Below are 13,098 nucleotides of genomic sequence, written 5' to 3' on the forward strand. Positions count from 1 at the left end.
CTCAAAAATGAATGAGTTTCGAATAAATAAACAAATACATTAAAAAACTAGAGATGCATGACATTGTGCCTTAAGGCAATTTGCTGGAACTTCCTGCAACGTAATTAAACATTCACAGAATAACCAAAAATCAATAAAAATTTATCAATGTTTAATGATAAATATTTTCAAACAATTTATTATAGATACTGTAAATTTACAAGGTGCTTATTAAATTGGGCGACGATCTTATTCTACAAACTAGAAAATAAATTTATTGGGAATTTAAACTTTTTTGAAAATTCTGAAGATTCAAAAATTTGAATATTTTTGGAAATTTTTGAATTTTTATTTATTTATTTATTTATTTATACATTATTTTCATATCTCAGACAGACAGAGGTGCCTGGCATGAGACCATGAGAGATTGTGAAAACAGTTTTCATATAAATTCGAATTTTTTTAGATTTTTGAGAAAAAATCGTTTGTTTTAAATTTTATTTAGAACGTAACAAATTTGATACAATGTACACACTATTTCAACAATCTCCAAAATAAAACAAAATCTATTTCAAAAACTGCGTCAAAATTAATGAATAAAATAATAAGTTAACATTTTTCTCAAATACCTGTTCAAAAAACAATTTTAATTATTTTTCAAAAGTTCAAGAACAAACTATTGTTCTGTAGTCTGAAATGTTGGCAAATGTTGATTTTAACTCGTTGGTCGCCGTGTCAGTCGTATGTATCTGACGTTAAATAATTCAACATGAGCCATAAGTCTGACACATGCGATTTGGTAGAAGGAAAAAAAAGTTGAAATTTAGAGCCATGTCAGTCATATATGTGTGACATAAAAAATAGTGTTTTTCGTGAATTTTAGAACTCTTCTTTGATACATCTTTGACTAATTTATCTAATAAAGTTACCATGACCCATGCGAAATTTGTTCTGGTATTCTCGTGGCAATTAATCTAATTATTAAAAACAATATGGGGAAAAGAAAAAAGTTTTTTTTAAAAAATGTAAAATTCGTTAAAATTACTATTTGTATTCATATCCATTTTGTATTTATATTTATATTTGTTTTACATTTGAATTTGTATTTATTTTTGAATTGATATTTTTATTTAAATCTATATTTTTTAGAATCATGTTTATACTTTTACATGTCATCATTAGAACCATCTGTATTTATTATTTTTGTATCTTAGTAACAATTCATTTAATTATTATTAATATTTCTTCTCATAGATAAATGTTCTATTTCTGAAAATTCCTCACTACCAGATATGACTTTCTATTATCAATTAATATCAATTAACTTTAATTATCCGATATCGAAGTGTTGGTACTGAATTTTCCGAACGTGTACATTTCTTATTGACGATTTCAAGTCTAAACAAAAGATAGAATCGCAAATTGTTATCATATATCGTTATCATGTGTAAATTAATTAATAATGCAATATAAAATATTACGCAGTCTTCGAGATATGAATAATCTTATCTTTGGCAAAAATGATATGGTAAGCCAAGATGAGAATGACCACATACCTAAATAAAAGTTGATTGGATTGGGAATGTGATATTTTATAAACATTTTAATAGAATTGGTAAATGATCGAGGTTTGTTTGTTATTTCACAGCAATCAGAATTATTGCATGATTAATAGGCAATCCATTGATTGTCCTTTATTATATTGCAACTGAAGAGATATTTTTGGATGCACATTGGTATTTATATATTTGCCATTTATATTTCCAAGTAAAATCACTACTGCTTGACATCAGACAGTTCGAGGTGGGTATCTAACCTGGACTTCTAATTGTCCTGAACTAAGAGCCACAGGAAAGCCAAATCAAGTTACATAATTTTAGGCAACCAAAAGTATGTTATTGTTCAAATTTTGTAAGAAAACAAAATTCTGTCAATAGCCAGTGATGCAGAACCCAAAAATATATATAAAGCAAAACTAATCTTGTAGTTTTGATTACAATGAATTAATTTAACGACTTAAACATCTTTACGTACCTCATTTTTATATAAACTTTGTAACAAGATTATAAATTGTTCTCAAATAAATTAGTAATTATCCGTTTTTAGATATTCCATGACGAATTCGTATTCTATATACATAATTTTTTACAATATTTATATTTCACTAATTGTATATAAAGTCCATCTGGAACTATTCTGTAGATTATATAAGTATAAAAATGTATAAGTATGAAATAAATAAACATTATTTTAGGCAACAAAAATTATGCTATGATTAAAATATTGACAAAAATTTAAATATGTCATCCAGCAATGCAAAACCCACAAAAAAGTATAAAAAAACATAACTAACAAAAAGCTTCTAATTATTATTGGCTATAAGATTTGATGATCTTGAAAGATTAAAAAATCATGTTTAAAATAGGTAACAATTTATATAAAATGTATGATGAACTGAAAATGTTTTATTTATTTTGATTTATTAGTGTGGGTTTATAATTATTTTTAAAATGACTAGATATTTGAAAAATTGAGATATTAAATTCTTGATTAAGAAAAATGAATTATAACAAAAAAAAAACAAGCAAAAAAGTTGGAGAATAAATTTAAAAAATTGAATAATAAATAATTATAAGACTTGTTTATGAAATTATATTTGATAATGGAGGGCAGAATAATTTGATTTAAAAATTGATTCCATAAATTATCTTTTTTCTAAATTTTCACGGTTATGTTATTGCGTTGATTTAGAAGATAATAAAAAATATATGTTTATATTATTCTTATATGAAAATGAGAATTTAATGAATAAAGTAGTAGTCCTACTTGGGGATAATTCTAAATCAAAGCTCCAGCTTTAAGCTTGTGCAAAATTTAATTTGATGTTTGATTCCTGGTTTTTGTACTATTAAGAAATTTTGGCAAATATTTCTTTGGCTGAACTTCTGGTTAAATTGCAGTCCATAGAACCTTATTTGTTCTGATGCTAAATTTCCATTTATAACTATAAAATTAGGTGAATTATATTAATTCATTCTTGCGCAATATTTGGCACCATCATGCCAACTTCGAGGACCAATATGTAAAAACTCAAAATAAAAAAGCATAACAAAAAACTTTTAACTATTTTGTGGAAGAATAAGGTAATAAAAATAAAAATTCGTTTAGTTTCAAAATTCGGAAGTTGATAATTACAAAATAGATAAGTCGTATTATGTGTAGTTTTGATTTGTTAGATTGCATCGAAAATGAAGACCGGATTTAAATAAAGTGTAAATTTTATTATTATTATTATTATTATTATTATTATATATATATATATATATATATATATATATATTTAAAATTTGAATAACATTATCCATGAAAACATACCTCTTTCCTCAATATCCTTATCACCTGCAGCAATTCCGCATGAAGCAATTGTAAAAGCAACAAAAATCAGCAACTTTAAATCCCACATGGTTGCAGATCCGTCATGAACAAAATCACCAACAAAAACACTTAATATTTATTTTAAAAAATCTTATTTAGTCACAAATCAACCTGGAAACACATGATTTTAAATAAGTCCACAAGTAAAAAAATGTAAGTGTAAAATTCAGAAGAATCTGTTGCTTGGAATAAAAGTATTTTGATATGACACTATAAAACAAATTTTTAATCCATCCAGGTAAAGTCTATTTTAAATTAAAATCCATTATCATCGTAGTTTGTACGATTTTCACTTGCTTGTACTTTTGTACAATTATTTGCGTCAAAAAACATGATTTTTTCTTTAAAATATATTTTTAATTAATTTTATGTATTAAAAGAAAAAAAAACGTATAAAATGGAAAACTGACGAACACAACCTTCATGCACGATGCATGAATTGCTACTGACCAAATTGCACGTGTGGTCTGAAGAGAAGTGGTTGTTGAGTAAAAGTTGATGGTGCAGATGGCGACTGTAAATAAATTTGTGATAACTGTTTGAAATAAATATACAATGGTAAAATAAATACAATAAAATGATTAAGTGATAAAAATTTAACTAGGTGTAACTGGCATTTTGCCTTAAGGCAAGTTGCATCAACTTCCCGGTTTGTTCAATAGTAGACTTGAACTAGCAGGGCATCGTGCCTTACGGCAAATTGCTGTTACTTCGCGTATCAAAAACAAAAAAATTATTTAAAAAAAACTGCAAAACTGAAAAAAATTGTTTTTCGAGAATTTTAGACAAAATTTGACATTTTTGAAAAATTGATTTTTCGGAGACGCTGGACCTGCCTTCACAAAAATTTACCAGTTATTCATTACAAGTTATATTTTTTGAATTATTTAAATCGGACGCTCTGTTATCCCAAAAACTGAAATACCATTTTTAGCACTTTTTGGCCCGTATCTCCGAAACGCCTAGACCTGCCTTTGCCAAAATCTAATCAGCGCGTCTTTATATCATTAGGAATCGACTGTTTTTTGAATTATTCAAATCGGTTTGCGTGTTTGCGAAATTGTCGACGAAAATTGGTATCCGCACAAACACACATACATTTTTTCTAAGGTATGCCAAAATGTTCAGAAACCTCTGAAATGTAAAGATATATCAAAATGTTAATTTCGATTTTTTTTGCGATTACTATAACTTGAGATTGAGAATTGAAATTGAGATTTACCTATTTAGATAAAATTTTCAACTGTATCGAATTTTCGAAAATAAAGTTGTTGCTTTCACTATAAACTAATCAATACTATTTTCAATACATATCGTTTAAGGAGATATGCTAAGCCAAAATTCTAAAAAAACGTTTTTTAATTTTTAAAGCTTGGCTATTGAAGTCTTGAATTCAAGACCTTGAATTTGAAGAATATGTGAGCAACAGGATTTTTTAAAATTTAAATTATTTTAGAAAATACAGCTATCTGTCCTGATGATTCTCTTCTGTTTCCTTACTTTTGCAAAACTTTAAACGTGTTTTTCTTAAAACTGTCTTTCTTAAAACTGTCTTTCTTAAAACTGTCTTTCTTAATACGATATCCACGATTTCTCGAGTTCTACAGGGCCGACTCACTTGAAATTTTCAAAGAATCTTCTTTATAGACTTCTCTAGCATATTCTAGTCTCATCTCCCAATATCAATTTTCATTATTTTTAAAAACGAAACTCAAAAAAGAGATAAGAAAGAGGTCTTTTTTTTAAACAGTAGCCTTTTGTTAAATTATTTTTTTAATTGAATCCTAGTACATGCCATTGCAACATCATTGTTGATTATTAATCTTTAATTTTGGATTACTAGGAAGGTTGCAATGAGACACGATTATGTACCAATTTTTTGTGATCCCCCATTTCAACAACTGCTCATTTTTGAAATTATTAACATTTTTTATCACAATTTTTCTGCACTTTTGTTAATTAAATTATTAAAAAAAATTCATTGCTTTTGTTTATGGTGATTTAAAAATGACCTAAAATTCTCCTTTTCCTCTACACAGTGAAAACCCCCTAAAAAAACATAATATCAGTAAGTATATAAGTGCAAAAACATGCGCTTGTATATCTTAAAAGCGCAACCCATTATTCAACTAAGTTTCATCAGAAACAAAATAATTATTATTTTTAAACTCGACCGATCTTTTCTAAACGCTATTCAGCGCTTCCAACCGTATCTTTCGATTAAAATTGGTCCAGTAAAAAGTGGATGAAAAATGTTGCATTTATCTGCTGATTGTATTCGACTTTGGAACATGCTGTGTATAAAAAATATCTGCTGATTGTATATAATTGGTTCCGCCGATGGTCGTGGATAAAGAGACCTTATTGAGTTTCTTATGGCATTTTTAATTCTTCCAATTTTTTTTTTTGAAAAAAAAAACGCCCAAAATGTCAAATATTGATTTACGTACGTACTCAGACAGACATATCTACCATCCTGATCTCAAACGATTCAGAATGACTTGAAACGTCTAAAAAACAACACAAGCGGGAAGAATTTTCTGGCGGAAACAAACTTCTTTGAGAAGTTAATAAAAATAATATTAAAACCGCCAGAAAAACTTAGCAATGTTTGGCAGTTCCGGCAAAAAAATATCAAATACGAAATAAAAAATTAGGATACTTTATTTTAAATAAAACACAGGCAGAATTTAATCATAAAATTCAAATAGAATTCACAATAGTCTTAATGAATGGAACACTCAATAAAAACAAATCATTTCCCGTTCCACCTTAACTAGTAAATATGCTATTTGCTGTGCAATAATTAATTGCGTTAAATTAAACATAGCAAAATGAAATGTTATATTCAACTTTATTCATAAATATACTATATGTATATAATAAATTATTTGCGTTTTAAGTATAAAATAAATTCAGGTCTTTGATTGGAAATCATTAATTTCTAACTAAAACTAAATGTTAAGTAAATGAATACAACACTGAGTGCCACAACAAAACTTAAGATCACAAATTAATGTTTTTAACACATAAGTGAATAAAAAGAATACTGCATGTATTTATAGTGAAACAAAAGAACATGATTCTGTATATAAGTACCATATACAAAATTTCTATATTACATTTCATCATTAGACAATTAAACTATATATAATTCATAAAGTAATAACAATGGATTATTGAAAACTAATTTTAAGTTTAATAAAAACGAGTACTAAAATATATATCGATTGGCATTACTTGTAATTCCTGATCCTCCACTGCAACCGCTCGGAGAGTCGTCTTCGTTATCCGAATCCGATTTGTCTTTACCAAAAAGCAGTGAAGTATTTGTATTACTCGATTTATTAAACAAATTCTCCTCCTCGAAACGCTTATTATCTCGCCTTATCAAATCCTGGAGATCCAAAGGTAAATCTTCGAAGTCAATATCGCAATCTTCTGAACAATGTTTCATGTTGAACATGTCTTTGTCCTTATTTTTCAATCCATTATAAATCATAGTTTCTCCCAATCTTAACTTCTTGGGACTGTCAACACCGTTTTGTTTTAGCTCTTGCGCCGAAATACTTTGCGTGCCAATTATTTTATAAAATAATATGTACGGAGTATTGTAAGGGTTCATTTCGTCCAAATCTTTAAACGATGCATTGCTTACCACACTATCATTAAACTTATACCAATGTTTATGTTTATCCATAGCATAAGTGTAATAATGTCCACTGTCCATGTTAACACCATCGTGAACCACTGCAGCATATAACATATAAAAAACTTTCACAGGCTGTTTATTTGACATAACAACCAAATGCACTTTTTCATTATGATGTATTTTGTGAGATAACTTCTTCCTTTCATGCTGAACCGCATCATACCTGAAGTGCTTCAGAGTCAAAATCAAATTTTGTGGTGCGCCCAAAATGGTGATAGACCGTTCGGCATCGCACAACGTTTTACATTGTCCACAAGAATATTTATTCGCACCTTGTAATTTTTCCTTCGACAGATAATAATCAAGTAGCCATTGCACCGAGTACGATTTTTCACCAGATGTCGTGTTGTTGTCCGGAAAAGCTAATTGTAAGTCTCTAAATGTATCATGGTTGTTGCTTCGTGAGCGGCAAGCCATGCATTCGTAACAAGTCAGCATTTCTCCGTTGAAGCAAGTTTGAGTGATTGTTTTGCAGTCTGTGTTGAATAAGGGTTTGTCCGGTTTCGAGGTATAAGGGCTTGATGAACTGCTTGAATCCATATCTGAATGAAATAGAAAATTTGAACTGTAAGTGCCAATCGCAAAGTTAAGGGTACTACTTATCACTCAATACTGATCATACATCAACATTAAATAGGTACCTGCATTAAAAAAACATTGTGCACAGTGTTTTTAAAATAGAAGAGATAGATATATGCACAAATTCCAAGTTTTGGAATTTAGCATTGTTCGGTAAACTTAGCGGCGTACGATGATGATACAACTACACATTCAAATTGCAAAAATCTGTTTCAAATTGTTGATTTATTGTTCTACAATGTTCTTCAAATACAATAAGACAGTCCAACGGTTATAATATGTATGTTATGAGATTTCCCAAGATATGTTAATGAGAAACGGAAAATTTGAACAATTTCATCAGTTGTAATAATGATTTTCCACACACTTTTTTTACCATTCAAATAAAGAGATACTTCCAAACTAAATTACAAGCATTTGCTATGATAAAAAGTTGCGTTTTGGAATACCCTTGCAAATAAAGAAAAAATTACGAAAATATTTTCATTTTTAACCATTTTACAACTAAAAATAATAACGTGGCCCACTTGTTTCCACCCGACTATACATTTATATCCATCTTACTAAATAAAACAGCAATGTTTCTTGAGAATGGCGAGCATGGACGAGCCTAACACATAATAGATATATACTGTGTTTAAACAGAGAGAGCTAATAAAGGGTATAACTAAAGCTAAAAGCCTTAAATTATTTCATAAGCTTAAAAAAACAAAATCCACAGTGCTGAAACAAATGAATGGCGTTTCAAAGTATTGTATGTACCTATGGAAATAATTGCCTAAAGATATGAGCGATTCAGCACACGATTGTGGTTACGCTATATTGAAAGCACTATTAGAGAACCATTTATAAAAAAAAGCTTATAAGAATTGATAAAACTAATAACTTACCTATTTCAATGTTACTGCTACTGCTCTTAAGAATTATTTTATCACTAGAAAATTTATCATCAGTCTCCATATACTCATTACTGTTTTTAGAAGTTCCAGGCAGTTTGCTTTTAGTAAACATATCACTATTACTTTGAAAATTTACATCATCTGCAAAACATAAAAAAAAACACTTTTTTTAGAGCAGTTACTTAAGTATGTATATAAATGTTCAAAATATATAAGAATTATTCCTCAATCATATTAATTACAAACTATAAATAAATAAACTTGTCAAAATAAAACTAAGAAACAAAAATAAAATACCATTATTATTTGAAAATCTCATGGAACTCGAGTGATTTAGTTTAGAATAAGGCCAGTTGTTCAACCGGAATCTTCTTTTATTTATGTTTTTTTGTGAAAATTTGCCACAAGTATTAACTTTAGTGCATCAACATGAAAAAGAAACAATAATATAAATCATGAGGAAAAAATCATAAATTTTCTAACAGTAAATAAAAATGGTATTTGGGTGTGTTTTATAAACTAATAGCTTGATACATTTTTCTTCCAGAGTTAAAGTAAATTGCTTTTGCTGATTCAGATTTTTTTTTGCTTAAATAAAATATTAGATAAAATGCACTATGAATTATACAAATTAAATGATGGTAATAACAAATTTAGGCTTAGTCTAATTTGATTGAAATTAGAGTATATAAGAATACATTAAAATATTAATGAAAAAAGAAATATTTACCTGTGTTAGCTACTTTCGCTTCTGTGCCAAGAGTTCTGTTCAACTGTGTTTCTTGCTCATGCAATGTATCTAATAAATATCTGTAAATAATTGAAAAATTAAAAAACAATACATCTACTTTCAAGATAATTAAGTAATGACTAACACAAGAAATTCAGAGCTGTCATGGTATTGGCCTGGCGTAAACCCAGGCGGTCTGGCTATCTGCAATATGTCTTTGGGTGAAATATAAGGACGATTTGAGTAACTTAATAAAGCAAATAAATGAGCCAATTGCTTCATTACAATCCCACGTTTACCACCACTCGATAAGATAACTTGCTTGTAAAATCTAAAAAAAAGATACCACAATTAATAATTTTTCATATTTATTATACTTTTACAATATACATACTGTCTGGTCATAAATAATGATTGAAGAACACTATTCATGTAACAAGTATTTCCTAAGTTATTCAATCCAACTTTGCTTGAACCGGGTGTGGACATTCTTACAATACTCATAGATGCATTGCATTTTAAGACCCTTCTATAATCAGCGGAAGGGCCAACATTATGTACAAAATTCACCTAAAATCAAATTTTATATTATTGTGCCAAAACATATTCCTGAAGAAGAATACTTACAACATCCTTATGGCCTTCAATTTCATTTGGAAATACTTCTAATAAAGCTGTTATTATATCAATCAATCTTTGCCTGGTCAAATTAGCACTAATTGAATCTTCTCGAGATAATTGATTTAACACTACCATTAATCGTGGCAAAACCTAAGTTCAACATTATATTAAAACAGCAATTATATTAAATTTCATCAAAGGATAAAAACTAAATTGTACCTTTTGAAGCAAAAGTGGCGTATGCAAAACAGTTGTGAGCATGTGCTCAACAACTGGTGCTATGGTTGATCTAAACAATGGCATGGCCAGCCCTGCCAATAAATTTTCTATAACCAAACTGCTGGCTGCAAGCATAACATCCCATCTGCCTTCTTCCTGTTACAAACATAAGATATAAGTAAAATATTACCTAATATAAAACAATCTGTAAAGTAACAAATATACCTGCAACCCCTTCATAAATGTAATGGTCCACTCGGTCAAACATGGTGTGTAATTACAATACCGGAGCCACATAAACAATCTGCGTAATATTCTTAATAATGTTTCATCATCCCCAGGATTTTCTCTCAAAAGCCAAGATACAGCTCCAGGCACAATGTTCGGTTCTACTAATGTTAATATTATAGACACTGCTGCACATGGTTCGCTAGAATCTAATCAAAAAACGGTTTATGAGAATTATGAAAGTAATCATATAAGAAACTTAATATATACCTGCTTTTGATAAAACAAGATACAACTTCTTGAGGCAAGCTGATACAACTTGTTCTTTTAAAGTATTTGGCAAATTGTCACAGGTTTCTTTAAAGAAATCACGAACTAGATTGACATTTTCTAGAAATCTTGATAACCCAGTTTCCCTTGGGTTGTGCACATGAGCTAAGCAGTGTACTATGGTTTCAAATAAGTTGACAAGATTAGATCCAACAAGCAAATGACTTCGGTTTTGTCGGATAAGTTTTATAGTCTGTATTATTTGCTCCAGATCTACAGGCTGCACTTCAGAGCGCTCGTCCACCTCATTAACGTGCTGTTTGACTGCCATACTGTAAAGGATATATTTTATCAACAAATAAGTGATAAAAGATTTAAAAAATAATTATGATACTTGAAACTTAATAAAAGTTTTTTATAATTTTAAACAAACATTTTATATTTTAAGATCTATAAATAGACTACGTCCTTGCCTATATTTTTTAGTATTAGTGATATGCCAAATGAAAATATCACAAAAGCACTTTTCTTGGGAAACTTTTTAAGGAATGTATGAAACAAATCTTCCCAACAAATATTCCTTGAAGATAAATTTTTAATAATCATTTGAATGTCAAACAAAAATAAAAGAAAAACATTGAGTCCGATAGAAGATTTTGACATGCCATGACAATCATAATATTGTTTAAGCTTATACAATTGTATATATAAATATATGTAAAAATACTATAAAATGCATACATAATAACTACTATAATATAATTTCTTAAAGATTATCTACTTATTACGTACCTTTTTGACAATGACGTCTGTGTTCCAATTTAATGAGTCGACAATATTGCGACTTTGTCTCAATTTTCAACCGCACCTGAGGCCTGACAAAATAACAATTAATCACACCATTTTAAACAAAAGCTTAATTACGATTAGAATCACATCATTTTGAACATTTTTGCACAAATATCAAAATGCCTTCGATAGAATTCCAACCCATACTTTTCCTTAGCACATCCATACCAATATGAAAACAAAATTCTATTGCCAACGTCCGCGCAATGATTTCGCACAAATCATGATGGAGGCGCGGCATTTGTTTGTTATTCAAATTTCAATGTTTGGGAAATGTTTTGTAAATAAAATAAATAGAATGCATACAAAATATTTACTATGATTTCATTGTCATAATATATTGCGTCGATAATTATTTCAAAAAGATAACAAAAATGCATGGACATATTAGTTCTGATAAACAAAACCTATTACTAGTGGAAAATGCTGGAACTTCCCGTACCGTAATAAAAATCTTGGTGCAGAACCCAGAAAAAATTACACAAAATGTGTATACATTATTAAAATCTCTATAAAACATCTGATAATTTGATGTATATATGACCAATAAACATTTTTGAACGCCAAATGACATTTTTTAACTTATTTTTATTGAGAGTCCATATCCGCTGGATCTGCCTTCCTAAAAATTGAATCAAAGCTTCATCTTGACAATACAAGTAAAATTGTTTTTTGAATTATTAATATCGGGCGCTCTGTTCTCTTAAAAACTGAGTTACCGATTTTGGCACTTTTTGCCCCGTATCTTCGGAACGGCTAGACCTGTCTTGGCCAAAAATTAATCAGCACGTCTCCTTATCAAAACAAATCGAATGTTTTTTTAATTATTCAAATTGGTTGATCGGTGTTCCCGAAATCGTCGACGAAAAATTGTATCCGCACAAAATTACACACACACACATACATTCATTCTTCCTAAGGTATGCCAAAATGTTCAAAAACCTTTGAAACGTAAAGGTATATAAAAATATTTATTTTCCTAAATTATAAATTTTTTATTAAAAAAAAAATAATTCCTAAAAGCAATAGCTTCGTCAACACAAACAAAAAGTTTTTTGAATCATTTTAATCGGATGCTTAGTTTTCTCAAAAACTGCTATATTTTGCTCGGTATCTCGCAAAACGGCTGAACCTGCTTTTGCCAAAAACTAATCACCAATTCTACCCGTCATTACGAATTGAATGCTTTTTGGATCATTCAAATCGGATGATCCGTTCTCTCAAAAACTCGATTTTTATTTTCTGCACTCTTTGCTCCGTATCTCCGTAACGGCAGGACCTGCGTTTGCCAAAAACTAATCAGCACATCTCCCTATCAATATACGAGGTATGTTCAAAAAGTACCTGGAATTACTAATAATTAAATTTCGCGGGTCTGGAGTGTCTGATTGTCAAAATTTTTTTTTATTGTGTTGGTATACATGCCCCTAAAGTATGATGAAATTTTCAGCTATATTCACTGTTTACTTTGTCTGTGGTAGTCGCTAAGATTCGACGTGTTTTTCTGAGCTCGGCGATTTTTACAATGGAAGAATTGAAAAAGTCAAAGAATTTGTATTAAATTTTGCGTAAAAAAT

The 13,098-nt window shown here is 29.1% G+C and overlaps 1 protein-coding gene across 1 annotated transcript; it reads right to left on the minus strand.

Annotated features, from left to right (window-relative positions):
* Positions 1-6,593: 6,593 nt before the first annotated feature.
* Positions 6,594-11,685, minus strand: LOC113375489 (ubiquitin carboxyl-terminal hydrolase 35-like). Its single transcript, XM_026615425.1, has 11 exons — positions 11,465-11,685; positions 10,673-11,004; positions 10,400-10,611; positions 10,175-10,330; positions 9,962-10,105; positions 9,729-9,904; positions 9,480-9,665; positions 9,335-9,414; positions 8,902-9,018; positions 8,596-8,745; positions 6,594-7,668 (listed from the first exon to the last, which is right to left on the minus strand). The coding sequence occupies exons 2-11, from the start codon at positions 11,001-11,003 to the stop codon at positions 6,629-6,631; spliced, it is 2,592 nt and encodes an 863-aa protein (XP_026471210.1). The 5' UTR covers position 11,004; positions 11,465-11,685; the 3' UTR covers positions 6,594-6,628.
* Positions 11,686-13,098: the final 1,413 nt, after the last annotated feature.

Source organism: Ctenocephalides felis, unplaced genomic scaffold (assembly GCF_003426905.1).
Source record: "Ctenocephalides felis isolate EL2017-DRISC unplaced genomic scaffold, ASM342690v1 CF-g0.4_SCAFFOLD_00845, whole genome shotgun sequence".
NCBI lineage: Eukaryota > Metazoa > Arthropoda > Insecta > Siphonaptera > Pulicidae > Ctenocephalides > Ctenocephalides felis.